Raw genomic sequence first — 18,093 nt, 5'->3', positions numbered from 1 at the left:
TGCCATCAAAGTGCAACTACAAAATTTAATGCACTGAATCAAGAAGAAGAAAACAAAATTCTGTTTTTTAATTGCATTTCACTGGTGTTAGCACCGACTATATCATTACAAACTGATAATGCATATTTTTTTATTCCCACGGTTTATAGGTGCTTCAAATACACTACCAATTAAAACTAATAGCATAGTAATGTTTCTCGATGATAATCCAACATCACACACGGGCACAACGATCAACCCACAAAGCAACGTTTTTACGACTTAACGAACAGGTTAGCAGAGCCTGTACTAGTGACGCGCGCTTGACGTAGCTGTGTATATTAGATGAACTATCTAGAATTAAAGCAATATATATTACCTAAACTAATAGCGCTGATTCAAGTTCAAGGAAAATGGAGAAAAATCCCGTCAAATGACCAGATTGTTTCCATTTAGAACCAAAAGAAAATAATAAATCTTCCATCTTTTGTTCAGAAATAACTATTGCACTGTCACAATCGATGATCTATTTTTTAGATATAATTCATCCTACCTACAAAAAATCTACACTAGGCTACAGTCCAGCCTACATTTAACAAGCTTTGCTTAACGTACAAACAGATTCTTAATAATGAGTCATGAAAATATTGATTAATTAACTTGGTATTTGTGTAAAACACCAGGTCTAAAAAAATTGAAAAAATATCAACAGAAGACAAGTATATATGTAAACAACTATGAAAGGCTATGGTTTGCAGAGATAAACTATAGAAAACAGCGCGATATGAATGTCAAAAAATAACAATGAATTCTCAGTAGAATCGCGATCCTGTATCACAAGTGGAGCGAGCAGGTACCACTAAAACTCTAAACAAAATTCCCGACAATTTTTATAGATGGAAGATCGCAGACGTACCTACACAAAGAATTACCCTACACATAATCCATACTTTTCATTCAAAAAAATGTCAAACTTTGGGTTTTGCTGATACCCAAAGGGTGTTGGTAAAATCTGTATATTATCGGCATTGTGGATTTTGTTAAACAAACATCTTGTATGGTACCAATTAAATGAGCAGGCCACTGTACGAGCAGTTGCATCTTTGGCCCTATAGCTGAGGCTGGGAGGACCTTTACAAAAAATCAGCTCCCTGCTTTCATGATGATTTTGTTATTGATTTCATGGAGATTTAAGTGGAAACTTGTTAATAACCTAACTCGGCAACTACTAATTCATAAATAACCAAGACCAGACGAGGTTTAGCTGTCCGTGAACCGCGGCTCCCGCTTCTCCACGAACGCTGTCATTCCCTCCTTCCGGTCGTTCTGCGGCGGCATAACATCAATCAAAACTTAGCGAAATGTGAGAAGACTATTTTGCCTCAAACGATGAGACAATATTTTTTAATCATGACGACAAGTGAAGTAGGATTAGGTCATAAATCTCTAACTTGCCTTTACTCAGATGACATGACGAGAGTAAGTAGGCAATCAATTTAGATTTGATTCATTTATATACCTAGGAATAATTTTAGCGTCGAACTGCCATTGACCTACTAAAACAAGTTCAGTCACAGTTTTGCAAAAGATTTAATAACTGTAGTAAAGACAAATACCGCAACAAATGCTTTAATCAGTTGAACGGTTCTTTCAGTAAAATATCAGCGTTGAAGAAACAAACAGAAAAAACTAGTAAAATTAAAAAAGATGCCAATATTGAATAATGACTAAGTCTACAGCTCTCTCGAATCCCTCTATAAATGACAATCGCAGATTTAGCAAGAGGCACATTTGCATTAGTGAACATAATTCACTGGTAGGAACAGCAGTCACTGGCAACCAAAACTTGTTACCATATACCCAACTCAATAGAAATGCATCAGACAAAAGAAAACATAGCTACGTACCCAAAAACATGAATGCATTTATTTCGTTTGTTCATCATTTCATGTTCTTGTGCGCAATCGTGCAATCAATATAGATGTAAAAAATGTGCCTGATTTTCCCCCGTGAAGTTTGAGCCATAACCTCGCATGTCAAGTCCTACAACGAAATGCGACAGTAACTTTCCTAAAGGCCCTCTAGTACCTACAAGTAACGAATTCAGAGTTTTACATTGGGCCACGTCCTGAATACTCACGGTAGCGAAGGTGGAGTAGAAAAGTTGCTTCTCGACTCTCAGGCCTTCAGTCAACGACAGATCGTACGCTACAACAAAAAAATTTATATATTTCAGTACGGCCGTCAATTTTGAAGCAACTACCTATTATAAATATTTACAAGTGAAATATTTATGTTCTCTCATAATGAATAAATACTCTGATACTGACAACTGTTCATCTCATGATGTCTTCAAATGTAACGAGAAATAAATAACCTGTGTATAGACAATACCGGCAGTTTTTCAGCGTTCATGTTGAGCTGAAGGTTGATAAAACTCTAATTTACACATTGAATTCGCAGAAAAATAAATCTGAGAAGCATTGAATTTTCCGATCTATCTATCGTCAATAAACAATTTGCACTAGAAAAGTATTGCCTATATGCTTCAACAATGACATCCATAATTGAGTAAATGGAATCCAGACACAATTGAAACAAAGAAGCTCAGCTGCTCAGACATATACCTACACAGCAGCACATACTATATATATATAGACTACACAGCAGCACAAAACCCCAAACCTCCGTCGTTATGACAATATGTATGGGCTAAAAATGTCCTAAGTGCAGCGCTGATTGCCAAGCTTCACTGATAATATGACATCAATAGAAATGACTCACTAATAAAATTTGACAACGACTGGCCATTAATTCAACAGTAACAAGAAATATACGGTAAAACATGATAGGCAATAAATGAAGCTAAAAAAAGCAAGGCACATTTACGAGGCTCACATTTATTGATAGCTTCTTTGCATATCTGGAGAGCTACTTTAGACTTGGAAGCAATTTTCTCTCCCAATTTGACGGCCTCGTCAACGAGCTGGTCTGGAGGGTACACCGCGCTCACTAACCCTGCGGTGGTATATTTAATTAATGTAAAGGTACATACTATATTATGTGATATACCAAGCGTGGGGGATATATAAGAAGAATCAAAATGAAAAACTAATACATCAATCAATTTATTTACTAACTGGATAATATTTGCACTTGTGAATGAGCTCATTACGCATGGGCAGCTAGAAGCAAGTTTCAACTGTACTAAAACGAATGCAATGTGCTGAAGAAATGATGCTAACTTTGAGAGTTTAATGTTAATCGCAAGCATGATTAGGATTAAGGGACTAATGTTAGGAATTACAAGACTTACCCCAGTCACAGGCCTGTTTAGCATTAATCATCTCGCCCGTGAGACACAACTGCATGGCACGGCTCTTGCCGATTGCTCGAACCAGACGCTGTGTGCCACCAGCTCCAGGAATTGTGCCCAGGTTGATTTCCGGTTGCCCGAATCTAGGAGAAATTATACATTTTAGTCAATGCTATACATAACATGTTGTTTAATGTAATTAGTCTTGATTTCACATGATTTAGCAGTGAATGTAACCTAGAATTGTGTAGTTGCAGTAAGTATTTGCACTAGAAAAGTATTGCCTATATGCTTCAACAATGACATCTATGGTAATCGAGTAAATAGAATCCAGACACAATTGAAACAAAGAAGCTCAGCTGCTCAGACATATACCTACACAGCAGCACATACTATATATATATAGACTACACAGCAGCACAAAACCCCAAACCTCCGTCGTTATGACAATATGTATGGGCTAAAAATGTCCTAAGTGCAGCGCTGATTGCCAAGCTTCACTGATAATATGACATCAATAGAAATGACTCACTAATAAAATTTGACAACGACTGGCCATTAATTCAACAGTAACAAGAAATATACGGTAAAACATGATAGGCAATAAATGAAGCTAAAAAAAGCAAGGCACATTTACGAGGCTCACATTTATTGATAGCTTCTTTGCATATCTGGAGAGCTACTTTAGACTTGGAAGCAATTTTCTCTCCCAATTTGACGGCCTCGTCAACGAGCTGGTCTGGAGGGTACACCGCGCTCACTAACCCTGCGGTGGTATATTTAATTAATGTAAAGGTACATACTATATTATGTGATATACCAAGCGTGGGGGATATATAAGAAGAATCAAAAAGAGATAGTAGGTAATACATCAATTAATTTATTGACTAACTGGAAAATATTTGTACTTATGAATGAGCTCATTACGCATGGGCAGCTAGAAGCAAGTTTCAACTGTACTAAAACGAATGCAATGTGCTGAAGAAATGATGCTAACTTTGAGAGTTGAATGTTAATCGCAAGCATGATTAGGATTAAGGGATTAATGTTAGGAATTACAAGACTTACCCCAGTCACAGGCCTGTTTAGCATTAATCATCTCGCCCGTGAGACACAACTGCATGGCACGGCTCTTGCCGATTGCTCGAACCAGACGCTGTGTGCCGCCAGCTCCAGGAATTGTGCCCAGGTTGATTTCCGGTTGCCCGAATCTAGGAGAAATTATACATTTTAGTCAATGCTATACATAACATGTTGTTTAATGTAATTAGTCTTGATTTCACATGATTTAGCAGTGAATGTAACCTAGAATTGTGTAGTTGCAGTAAGTATACTAAAATTGAGTTAGATTGTTACGCACTTGGCTTTCTCTCCAGCCAGGATGATGTCAGCCATCATTGCAAGCTCACAACCTCCACCAAGAGCGTAGCCGTTGACGGCAGCAATGACAACGCGCGGGCTTGAGCTCACCCTGTCCCACCCGCTCAGGAAGTTATCCTTATAAACCTGAACGAAGTTTCTGGTTTGCATCTGTTTGATGTCAGCTCCTGTAGGGGGTGGTACGGCGACACTTGTGTGGTTGTCTTTATTGCTCGGTTGACGAATTCAAACAATTCATTTGTTCAAATACTATCAATGAAAGTAGGTACTACATATATAAGATTTCTATGTCAAGATAAAAATTTGCATGTATGAAACTCAAGAATGCATAACATTGATGCTCAAGTCAAATTAAATAAATTAAAATGTACCTACTATATAAGTTCCAAAATAAGCAATATCAAACGTTGATTGTTATTTTTGTGTCTAAGTCAACTTTATAAAACTAGTGGTTTTGTCTAAAACAATTGCCTGCTCTGTGCTATAGAAACAAGTAAACATTTTGAAGCATTGAAGATCATGTGTTAGACTAGCATCACAAGCAATTACATCCTACATCAGGAATTAAAGATGAGGCATAATATCAATACCAGCAGCAAATGCCTTTTCACTGCCAGTGATGACAATGGCAGCAACATTGGGCTGAGCCTCTGCCTCAGCAATGGTGCAGTTCAGCTCCTGCATGAGCGGGTCGCTGAGAGCATTGAGAGCTTTGGGGCGATTGAGGGTGATCACGGCCACACAGTTGTTGGCGCCTCTGTAGTCCAACAGCAGGTATTCCCGCTTGGGTGCTGAACATGAAATAAGTATTAAAATAATGTCAGGTAGCAGAACTTATTTGTTTATCATGTTAAATTAGTGACCAGTGAATGCATTATATTGATATAATATAAAGATGGATTAAACATACAGTAGATCTATTTAAAAGCTTCTTTAAATTCTGTTCAAACTACCAGTAATGGGTACGAATATAGAAGATTATGAATGGAGTAGCAAATTTATTAGGATCTTTCTTTTTTATGGGAAAGCATCTCTGTTTGCCAACTACCATACTAATTCATGCCAAATTCTACTTGAAAATAAAAATGCTCTTTCTTATTGGAGTTTTTCTAGAAAAAGGTGAAAGAAAGCACATTTACAATTGATCAGAATCGTCCTGTATATTCAACTTGTCCTGTACATTCATTCCTAAACTACTATACATTCCTGAATGAATATTTTTATTAAGATAATCAGTTGTTTTCAATCATACATAGTTAAATGACTTGGATCAAACACAGAACTCACCTGATGACATGAACTTGACTGCATTGCCAAGCACAAATCTATTGGAAATGATGGGCCGCATCATAATAGATGCTCTTAGTGAGCTACTGGCAACTAACATTTTGCTTGACAGAAAAGATACCATTATAAGAATATGGCTTATACTTTTAGCTGGAAAGAAAAATAAAAACATTACCTACTAAAACAAAACCAGTACTTAATGAAGAGAATTTGAGGCAACAAATATTTAGGATTAAAACTTTACCAACTGGTTCATAGTTTTATAAATTAGGTTGTACATAATAAGAAGGGTAATTAACTGAAATTTTTAGAAAAAACCTTTATCGTACAGAACCCACTAAATTATTTCACTGGAAATCAACTTGAAGGCAAGTACATAGGCTAAGTTGAATTTAGATGAATATTCACATCACATTCAAGATTTTTATTTATTCCAGAATAATTTATTTTAATGTGTTGTCAGTGACAAACTGGCAAGCTATTTCCTGTATTGTTGGTTAGTTACAATTTGGAAAATGCCAACCTAAACTTCTGTAAAATATAAATATATCAAGCAAGCTCTCAGCATGCCAGGATCATGATGACAATTGAATCCAAAACAAAAATTTAATAAATCAGATGGGAAATAAGAGGTAGCATGACTCCAAAAAATAGATAGGAGTTTTTCTTTGAACCAGAAAAATTGCTTCCTTGAAAGCATTGACTCAATATTTACAAACAATGTGTATTAAAAATCAATCTAACTATAATGCAAGAAATTTAAAAAAGAATAACAATTTGTTTTTTTAGTTAAATTGCCTCTAAATGTAGAGGAATTTTTTTTTCTATTTCCAGGCATAATCAACAATTTTTAAAGTGCTATAAATGAGTCATGAGTGTGCACTGTGAAGCTCATGTAATTTAGTCATGACTAACTGGCTCAGACATCTTATTCATGACCATCACATGCCTGAAATTAAATTCCAGTCATGGCTGATGAAGTGATTGTAGGCAAGATTCCATTTCATGCAGCTGAAAAGGATCATTAAAGGAGCAATCAACTTCCTCATTCAGGACTAATGCCAGTGGAAGATTTACCATCAAATGGGGTAACAAGGGGTGATTTTAAGTGTTTTTCATTAATAACTTCTTAACATGAAACACTTCATAAACAAATTTGTGCTCATTTTAAAGGTCTATGCAGAGGCTGTTGCCGCCGGCTGTTGCATGGCGTCTCCAAAAAAAATTGTCATATGCTATTCATTAGGTGCCAGGGCCCAGAGGCATAAGAAAAGTGTCCCAAGTAACCCCTGGGAACAGAGTAATTTGGGACACTTGAAATAAAACTTAATTTTAAAATGTTTGAAGCATGCAGAGTGTAGGTATTCATCGTACTAACAGCCTAACAGATCCGTGAAGTCCTCCTCTTTCTTTGTACCTAGTTTGTAGACGAGTTGATGACTGATGTAGATGTTGAATAAATGAAATTTTCTGTGATTTGTACTTGTTTTTACAACACTTCTCTTTAACTTCACTTCTTGTTTGTTTGACTGTCGGTCTGTCTGTCTGTCTGTCTGTCTGCTACAAATATTATAATCAAAATTTAACACACTTCTACTTATCCTATCGATCTGAAATTTGCACACTTGCGTAAAGTTGGAGACAATGCACAAATCAAATGACAAAATAAATGATTTTGAAAATTAAAAAAAAATTCAATATTAAAAAAATTGGAAAAATAATTTTGTCAGCTACACATCTTATAACTGATATTTGACACACTTTTACCTGTCCAATTGACCTGATATTTTGTACACTTGTGTGAAGTTGGAGGCAATGCATGAATCAATTGACAGAATAAATAATTTTGGAAAAAAATTATATATTAAAATGAATTGAAAAATTAATTTTTTTAATATTCAAAAATAAAATCAAAAATTCATTGTACATCTGTAACATTGGAAACACTGGATTCTTAAGAAGTGTTGTCTTTAAATAGTAATTTTTAAACGTATATCATTCCCTTATTGATATAATGATATGATATTAGGGTAAATGCGGTAGGTATATTCCGACACATTAAGGACGCATCGAGAAATGAAAAACTATAAAAAAATAACCGTATGGGTTACTCAAGTTCTGTTTGCTTTATGTGACTTGCAAAACACCGTATTACGCGCCAGCAATGATGAAACGTCACAAATTGTTGCCATATTTGTTTAAAAGCCTTTAGAATGCAAACCTACCAAATTCCTATATTCTGACACTCTGTGTGGCTATATTCGGCACGTGGTGAGACGTATTCCGAACGCGCTTCAAATTGTACTAACACGTAATTCCGACATCCACGTGTTCGAATTCCGATCGCTGTGTGAGCTGTATTGGAATACGACATGGCTTTGAATTAGAACACTATTGAATATTGAGCACTACTTAATTAGGCTTTTAATTAACAGTTATTAAGCTTTTAATCAAGAAATTTTAATTTTTACATGCAGCTTGGAACGAGCTGTGTGTGTCCAATTCAAGTTGTGTCGGAATTAGATTTTATGTGTCTAAATCCGTTTCTCAACTTAATCATCTATTAATTTATTTACCACTTGAAATCAGCAAATACAAGTTATTAACAAATAACAAGTATACTTAAAGTTCTCCTAATATATTCACATACATATTTAAAAGTCTCAAACCATAATTTTCTTTCTACACAAACAGTTTATCACTATTTGGTAGAGCAAGGTCAACTGTCAACTTTGACACATTTTTCGATGATCTCATTGGGTGGCATGCACCGTCTCTCTTTGGATCTCAACATTTTCCCACTAGATGGCCCAGACCTAGTGTTTTGGCAGTAGTTTGACGTGCAAATGTATGACGTCACTATTTCAAACAACCATCAACGAACGCATGGAACTAAACCAAAGCTTAATATAAAGGAAAAACTAGAGAGGTGTCGGAAATTCGGAATTACCCACGATGTCGGAATATACCGCGTTTACCCTACCATATCCATACATTACTGAATTTGAATTATATTATTGATGTGATATTACCATATCCATTCCATGGCACCATCATCATGAACATGCCATGATGCCATTGAGCATTGACAACATCCTAAATTCCTTATCCACTGTAAACTTCACAAAGTTCACATCAGCAGCCATAAAGCATTTCTTATGTATCTGTAATGTAAGGCATATAGTCAAATGGGGTAAGACAGGATCGCAGCCTTCATGGGGTAAGAAAGGACCAGCCCATATCATGCATTCTAATTGTACTGAATTTAATTTGATAGAAGAATATGTTAGAGCAATCATTGCCTGTCATTTCAGTGTTTGTGGCAACCCTCTTCTGCAAAAAATGAATTTCTGGCTAATTTTTAAAGAAAACTTATGTAAAGAAGGGTCACAAAATAGTTAACCCTGTTTGGGAAATAAGCTCTAACGTCAATTTCGAGGGGATATGAACTGTTGGCGGCATTTAAACTAGGCTTTTGTTTATAAATATAAATTTGTAGCATTTATATAATAATTTGTATTTTGAGCTCAAAGGAATCAGTACCTGATTTGCTCACGAACATACATGCAAATCGAATTCCAAATTCCCCGAGTGAAGGTAACAATATGGGCTTATTAATCATTATCAGTCTTCACGCACTCATGGGTAGTTACTACGTGGTTCATATAGAAAATTTTTTTACATGCTTGGATTTGTATTATTCTTATATTTGCTCGTGTCACTGCCTGCGTGTTGCTCGTATCACTGCCCTCGCGTTGCTCGTGTCGATCACTGCCCGCGTGTTGCTCGTATCACTGCCCGCGTGTTGCTCGTATCACTGCCCGCGTGTTGCTCATGTCACTGCCCGCGNACATCACTCATGACACATCACTCATGACACATCACTCATGACACATCACTCATGACACATCACTCATGACACATCACTCATGACACATCACTCATGACACATCATTCATGACACATCACTCATGACACATCACTCATGCCACATCACTCGTACTATTTATCCACGAATATTGTTTTTATCAGATTTTCCATACCATGCGCGATCTTTGTTCATATAACGCACATATATATCAATTATCAGACTTATTTGACAACTGACACGATTTTTAAGAATTCATGAACAGTTAAGATATTTTATCAGGAACAGGAGGATATTCAATTTTATTATGTATTTTTTATTTTAACTCATTTTTTAAACAAAATATGGAATTATAAATACTTTTCTTTTCCAAATATTATTTTGAAATATTGTTATTTATTGCAAATATAGCCTTGCTATATTTGCTTGTTTAATTACACAGTAATAATACTTATATAGCCATGTCTTAATAAACAGTAACCAAATAGCATAACACGTGTCATAAAATAGCAAAAGGAATTTAAAAGCAAAGAAAAGGCCAAGAAAATTCACCATATCGATATTGAAAACGTTTCGGAGTCCGTTTTATGTCAGTCTTTGAATTTTGACTTTTAAAGTGATTTTATTCATTTTTAGTTTAGTCGAACTGATGATGGAGCTGGACTCCGAAACGTTTTCAATATCGATATGGTGAATTTTCTTGGCCTTTTCTTTGCTTTTAAATTCCTTGTGAACTTGCGATATAAGCAGACTAATGATATAAGTACTTAAAGTACCAAAAGTATCGTAAACCTCGTTATTTATCCGCCTATAAAAACTGCATCGAAGACCAACCACATCCATTATTTTCTCCTGATTAAATTTTCGTTACATATTACCGGAAAGTGCACAAGGCGAGTGAAACATTTGAAAACCCGAACCGCAATTTAGAAGTGAATGAGTTGGGATCTTTGACGTTGTGGATCCGGTTGAATTATAATTCTTTCAATTATTTTCCTATTAAAATGAATGATGCGTTTCATGGTGAGCATTTCCAAGAGATTAGTCTGCTCATATTGCAGTCGTTAAAGGGCGTGCACTCCCTGTACGACAGCCTTTGAGGAGCTCAACTTTCTATGTCAGTGTGGACAAAAAGGTAACACTATGTTGAAAGCAATGCACGCTGTCTTTCTATTCGAACTACCCCCGCAGAAACTATATTACGGTGTTGAGAGCAACGAGCATTGTCTTTTTATTCCCAGTCAATACATATAGCCACAAGCATTTTCTAACCACAATTACCTAATGGGCAACTAAGTTAAGAGCGATTGGAATTATCGGAAAAACATGGAAGTTTGATTAATCTGTCATTTTTTAGTTCAGGGACAAGTGCAAACTTCAGCACACTTTGGCTTCATCACTGCTACAGATTTTACCTCCTTGCATGCTTCTCAATTGAAACTCAGTTTATATTTTATCTTTCACTTAGTGATTCCAGCTCTAGGCTTAAGCAGCCATACGCTCAGCATAGTTTTTTTTCTTGTTGAAAGCAGTTCTAAGAGCAGCTGTCGGACGAGATTACGTTTACAAACAAATGTAAAGTAAAAGCAAACTCTCAAAAGATAATATGTAATAATATAATATCAATGAGTTGACGCGTCAATGAAGATTGCATGCGTTCTTCTTTAATCACTGTCGGCTCAATACGATTGTCTTTTCCTAATCTAGTCAGATAAAATGTTGAATTTTTAGCACACGAGGAAACGAATCTTGTGTTCTATCTACGGCTCTCATGTAGATTAAGTACAGGTAACGAAGGTTTTCTTTAAAAGACACGCGAGGCACCCAGGATAAATTTTAGCACACACGATTGATGAAGCCAGTGATACATAAGCACGCAAATACAAGTCAAGGCGAAATGAGTACAGGCACCATGTCACATTCGAGCGACATGAGTAAAGGCATCCTTTCACAGTCAGGGCAACGTGAGTAAAGGCACCCTGTCACAGCTAGGCCAAATAAGTACAGACACCTCGTTACAGTCAGGGAGACGTGAGTACAGGCACCATGTCAATGCCAGGACACCGACACTGGTGGCGCATAACAACCTCAGTCAGAAGACTCAACACGAATGGTTAGCGTCAGCAGTCATCGACGAGGCTGACGATGGATTTTGTGGCGTGTGCGATATTAAATATGACAGTGACGATTTCACGGATATGAGCTCTGAGCCCCCAGTGACTTATTTGTGTTTATATGTATATTTTTCTGATAGGCTTCTCAAATTGACTTAGATTGAAAAAAATCTGGAAACTAATGTAAAATCCAAAATTACCGTTGAAATGTAATTTGTGCTACGTTTTGTGGTTGATGGTAAAGGCTAACACACGGTATATATGAATGTGCCGTTTATCATTGCATTCCTTTATTATCATTATATTCATTCCTCATTTTGTTTTAGTCATCCTTTTATTTAATATTTAAATGAACCGAATTTATGATATTTTAGGCTATGCAGCGTTGACATCTCACATAGAAAGCAGGGTCGCAGTTGGGCTCCTGGAGACTCGTGTAGGCGTGCGCGCTGGACACGCTGCGAGGCGAGGAGGACAGTGCCCGTAGACTTTTGTTCTCATCACGCAACTGCTGCACCTGCAATTATACATGATGAACGAGTGAATATAACGCCCGTAGACTTTTGTTCTCGTCTCGCAACTGCTGCACCTGCAATTATGCACGATGTATGAATGAATATAACGCCCGTAGACTTTTGTTCTCGTCTCGCAACTGCTGCACCTGCAATTATGCACGATGTATAAATGAATATAACGCCCGTAGACTTTTGTTCTCGTCTCGCAACTGCTGCACCTGCAATTATGCACGATGTATGAATGAATATAACGCCCGTAGACTTTTGTTCTCGTCTCGCAACTGCTGCACCTGCAATTATGCACGATGTATAAATGAATATAACGCCCGTAGACATTTGTTCTCGTCTCGCAACTGCTGCACCTGCAATTATGCAGGATGTATGAATAAACATAACGCCGTGGACTTATGACCACGTCACGCAACTGCTGCAGCTGCCATTAAACATGAGGGGTGAGTAAACATAATATAGCAACATACTATTTTACATGAGTTCTAGGCCTACAATCTATTGTCCAGGATTTCCCCGATGTTTGTGACCGGTCACCACCTACAGCTCATCGTTTAAAGACCATGTAGCCGCCAGGGCACAAATTCCACTTATTAGCAGCTATAATGAAGCATCGGCAATGATTAATTGTGCTCAATTATTGCACTAATAATTATTCCATTGAGTAAGTTCACTGTTTGAATCAAACAGCGGGACAATGTAGGTGGTGTCTGGACCCTGTTGCAAATCGTATGCAGAGTAATGCATCTAAAATAGCATACGGCTGTTTATTTTCTTGGAACTTAAAATGGATCAGGCAATGAAAAATGTTGATAAAGCTGGAATTTGCGGAATAAAAATAATAATGATTTGTGTTCAATTTACATTTAGCAATCCCTAATTGTAACTTCTATGCAAAGAGCAGTTATAAATGATTTAACCGTGAACATAGGAGCATACGGTATATTTACGATTGTTTGAATACTCTCATTCAATCGTATCTTAATTCAAGGCGGTAAAGCAATATATAACTTCCAAAAAATTTATTTAATTCAGTGGTCTGAACAGTGACTTTGAGCTTGAAATCTTCAATGTTGAATCTTTGAAGCCGGGACGTTTTCATCGCGAAAAAAGTGAAGCCAAGAGATAATGAATGGCTGGAACCGCGTCAACTGAAGTAAAGCGGTAACCGGTAAGTAGTGGCTGCTGCTCAGCCACCAGCTTGTTAGAAATTTCCACATTCCTTACGATCTAAATTTGTTCTTTTTCTCCATGCCTATCGTTAGGCATGGGTTTGTAAATAGGAGTAGGCTGAAAGACTTGTTGATGGAAACATCCGTTTAAGGGGAGCGTCTGGGTGGTGAAAAAACTTTTTTGTTTACTCGGATCGTTTTGAAACTTGGTACACATATGTAAAACAGATTTCTAAGACTTTTTTGTTCGTGTAAATTTTTCAAAAAAATTAAAGAAAACGTGAAATTCTTAGAAAACGGCCAATAAGGGGGTACCGTAGAAAACTAACTCCTCCTAGGATTTTGAAGCTACATTATCGAGACGCATATCTTTCGATGCGTAAGGACCATATCTATCGATTCATCGTAGCTTTTTTTGAATTTCAAATTTTTGTGGATGTGGGAGCATTTTTCCCAATATTTTCGAGAAATTTTCGTTTTTTTCCAATTTGCGCCCCCTTTTTTCAAAATATTTTCACAACTATAACGAAATTCGAAGAAAGATACGACGAATCGATAGATATTTTAATTACGAATCGAATGGTATATCTCACATTGCTGCAGCTTCCAAACTCTAGGAGGAGATAGGTTTGCCGTGACAAAAAGTTAACTTTTCAGGACAGTGCGACAAAGTCCCGCGCGCATAGGAATAGTCACTCAATGTAGCAAGGCTACGAAACTAAGCGTTACTGGACTTGATTCCAGTCATGGATGGTGGGAGCGACTGCTAGCACACTACCCCGTAGGACGCCAGTCGGGCTACTGAAGCTCAGCTCGAGCAGACAGTCTATTTATAGTGCTCGGCGGCTAATTTCCCGGATCTAATTTGTTAGAGAACTCACCCACCTACCTTCCTTTCATGATCTGCCCTGAACGCATAAATCAACGTACAGAGATGGTTTTGGTACCGTTGGATAGCTTAAAATGTAAGCTTTAAGATGAGACTAAAAACCGGAAAAGCCAAAAATTTGATTTTGGACCCATACGCTCTCCTTAATTTTGCTCCGTAGGAGTGTATTAAGCCATTCCTCCCTAATTTCTGTATTTAAGTTTGAGTGATCACTCTTTGTTTTTCGTTTTATTTATTTTCGTTTATTATGCATGTTCGTGCTTTCTTTGGTTAGGAAAGGGCGGACTCCAGAGCTAAATTTGAGCTTGGCCTTTTCTTGTGGCTCGACCACCAATTAACTTTGAGCTTCGGCTTTTACTCTAATAAATTTAATATTTGTTCCTAACATATTGGAAAGCTTGATGCTTTCTTAAGCTTAACTTACTTGTTAATTTTGGAGTCTGCCCTCTCTTTCTTCTACTTTCATTATTTCCCTTAACTTGGCCTCTTAATTGCCTCTTAAAATTACAGCTAAGTCCGCTTGGTGGCTAACGATTTTAAGGTGGGTCCGAGGCTGTAATAGTGACATATTGCGTCTTACATTTATGTTCATAGAATTTATAATTTGATTACCAACTATCTAACAGCTATTTATTCCTTCTATTCGATAGAATAACTGCATATCCGGTGAGAACCAACCTTCGATCTTTTTGAGGACTTTCAGCGACACTGTTTGCGAAAAAAGAACCTTCCGTATAACATGGTGTGTAAAACGTGTAATGCTTTGCTTATATAAATGTATTTGATTGAAACTTATTGCGACACTAGAATACTACTACTGGAATGCATAATTGTAAAATTTATTGGATATTTATTGCTTCTACAGTTATGTTGGGCTGGGTTTATTCGTCGGCATAACGGCGATAACCTGTATCGGAACCGCTGCCAAGCGTTAATTTTCGGGATTTGGTTCAGACCCTGATGTTTGTGAATACGTCTTCTTTCTCAAGCTTTGGACCAGTCATCTCTGAAATAAAAGTTCCATTTGTTTGACGTTTTGTATTAAGCCTAACAAGCTACGCACCAGGTTTCCGGTTCATACTGTGGAAATTGAGTTACTTTGAATATAAAGATCATAGAAAACAAGATAAGAAGCATAAAGTAACTCGAAGCAGGAAATTTAAATGAGGTTAGGGTAAACTAAATGTAATCACCTGATATTAACACGTTGGCCGCGATTGCTGATTTGGCCCGAATGCCGTACGGGCGATAGGTTCAAACTTGTATATCTTCAGTTACCCGGCAGATAGCAAGGAGAAAAGTTGTGTGCAGCTCTGCAGGGGTATGTTCTGTCATTGTGTCGCGTAAAATTCGTGGCCGCATTTGGTGCACATCGCTCAGGGTTGAAGTTCGTCATTATTCCTGGCGATGTGTACCAAATGAAGCCACGCCTGTTGTGGCTCATATTGGCTCACGCCGCCTATCGTAATCACTTCTAATACTGTGTGCGATGTGTACCAAGCAAAGACATGCATCTATGGCTCATATTTCGGAAAAACGCCTCAAGTTATCACTTTTATCACTGTGAGTGATGCGCGCAAGAAATTTACATTAGTTTTGAGTCATAATTGCACACATTATAACTACCGGTATCTCTTAGCTTTTTGTGAATGATGTATATTACGCATGGAAATTACTATGGATCAATCACGCATTGCCAACATTGGGTGATGTTGGCAACAGCCAATGTTGTAGTTTCAGATCAATAAAAAATATTTTATTTTGTTTTCATGCAAAGATAGATATATATTGCTTTCATCAATGGATACAAATTTCGTAATTTTTGTAATACTTGCATTTGAAAATAAAACTATTTCTCTAAGCAGTAGTTGACTTCAAAGCATTCCCTAACATGCCTATTTAATTGCATCATTGAAATTGCAAATTTGAAAGAGTAATAAGATTTTATAAAAATATGTATTTTTCATTTGAATGTACCACATGTGTACACATCGCGATTCTGAGAAGTGCAGCGTGTACATATATGGCGCACATCGCGGCCAACGTGTTAAATGCTACTCAGTGTGCTCACGAGAAATCAGTTGAAGGTGGATGCTTCAGACGGAATTAAAGTAAGAATAGTTGAAGATTGCTGCGCTGAAGTAAGAGTAAAGGTAAAGCCATTCGGCGTGAACTCTAAAGATAGAGCTCTGGTTGAAGCCTCATCTACTTAAAGTTGAATTTTAATAAATCAGACAATTGAAGTCTGAAGCATCGCACCCGTTAATTAAGCATAGATTTGAGCGAACTAAACAAATATTGAATTTAGGTACAATTGGAAATTAAAGAGCAAGGAAAGCGTTAAATCTTTTATTGAAGTGGTTCCGCAAAAAGAATTGGTTCGCAGAACGAAGCCAGGAGGTAGCGAGAAGCGCGATATGAGGAACTCTTGCACGGTACCTAGTAGAATACGTACGCATACAAGTTCAAGTTCGAACGTTATAAGTCTAGAACACAATATTTAATTTCAATTGAACTAGTCACTGCTTCAGGTAAATGTTTTTCTCTCCAAAGCCCACCATATATTGCCGGTGGCTACAGAATGTATTAAGCAAGGAGAAGTACAGCTCAAATAAACAGAAACTGCAGAGTTGAATACCATGTAGAGGCGGTTGGGTTGATTATTATCTGAATAAGACAGAAAACCAACTTAAGCCTTAAATTAATAAATTCAAGTTTATATCGCAATGGATTTCAGTATGATTCAAGTAAATTCAGAATAATGATAACACAGTTTCAAGATAATCAAAATAACAAGCCTATTTGTTTCCGTTGAGGAATTGAGGAATCCTAGATAAGAGTTCTCATGTAGAGAACGATAAGAAGAAAATAGTGAAATTAGTAATAGAAGTGTTCGCTCATACTTAAAGAGAGATACGCGCATGCAAGCATGCAAGTTACTTCACAGCACTAAGGCCAGTGACAAAATTGGTTTAACACCGAAGCTCCAAGGAGCCAATAACCCAACGGGTTTCAACCAGTGGCGTAAAGCCAGTTAAGCAATATCTTAAACGAGCGAAACAAAGAAGTGCTATCATGCATTGAATGGAACAAAATAAAATTAAAACACACTCGCACAAGCACAAATTAAGTAACAGAAAAGTGTAAGGGATTCATACAAGCAAAACGGCTAACAATTTTATTGAAACTCCAACTGATAAACTTCGGATCCAGCAAAGTAGAAAACCGGAACTGCAGTGGATGCAGTTGAGGAAACTGAAACTAGAAAAGAGACCTTACTTAATGAATGCCAGAGCTTGAGAAATGATTTTACCAATTATGCTCAGCAATTCCAATTTAGCGGTGCAAAACTTGACAGTGAAAGCATATTCCCTATCTAGCCTCAAATGAAATAATGCGTGCAGCAGAAATAATGTCGCGCTGGCTGCACTGGAGGCATGAAGCACACGGCAAAAGAGATGCGACGAGAATACCGGAGGTTATACTGTAAATTGACCGTTACGAATCAAGATTAGATAGACCAACAAGCGCTTATTGTATCGTATGCAATTATTCATTATGAGG

At 37.0% G+C, this 18,093-nt stretch overlaps 1 protein-coding gene across 1 annotated transcript; it reads right to left on the bottom strand.

Annotated features, from left to right (window-relative positions):
• Positions 1-58: 58 nt before the first annotated feature.
• Positions 59-6,119, bottom strand: LOC108679571 (enoyl-CoA hydratase, mitochondrial). Its single transcript, XM_018168223.2, has 7 exons — positions 5,963-6,119; positions 5,266-5,466; positions 4,656-4,842; positions 4,364-4,506; positions 3,942-4,061; positions 2,120-2,187; positions 59-1,305 (listed from the first exon to the last, which is right to left on the bottom strand). The coding sequence occupies exons 1-7, from the start codon at positions 6,084-6,086 to the stop codon at positions 1,240-1,242; spliced, it is 909 nt and encodes a 302-aa protein (XP_018023712.1). The 5' UTR covers positions 6,087-6,119; the 3' UTR covers positions 59-1,239.
• Positions 6,120-18,093: the final 11,974 nt, after the last annotated feature.

The sequence above is a fragment of the Hyalella azteca genome, unplaced genomic scaffold, assembly GCF_000764305.2.
Source record: "Hyalella azteca isolate HAZT.00-mixed unplaced genomic scaffold, Hazt_2.0.2 contig13788, whole genome shotgun sequence".
Lineage (NCBI taxonomy): Eukaryota > Metazoa > Arthropoda > Malacostraca > Amphipoda > Hyalellidae > Hyalella > Hyalella azteca.
The sequence above is the reverse complement of the archived record's forward strand: the minus strand, read 5'-3'. Positions and strand labels throughout refer to the sequence as shown.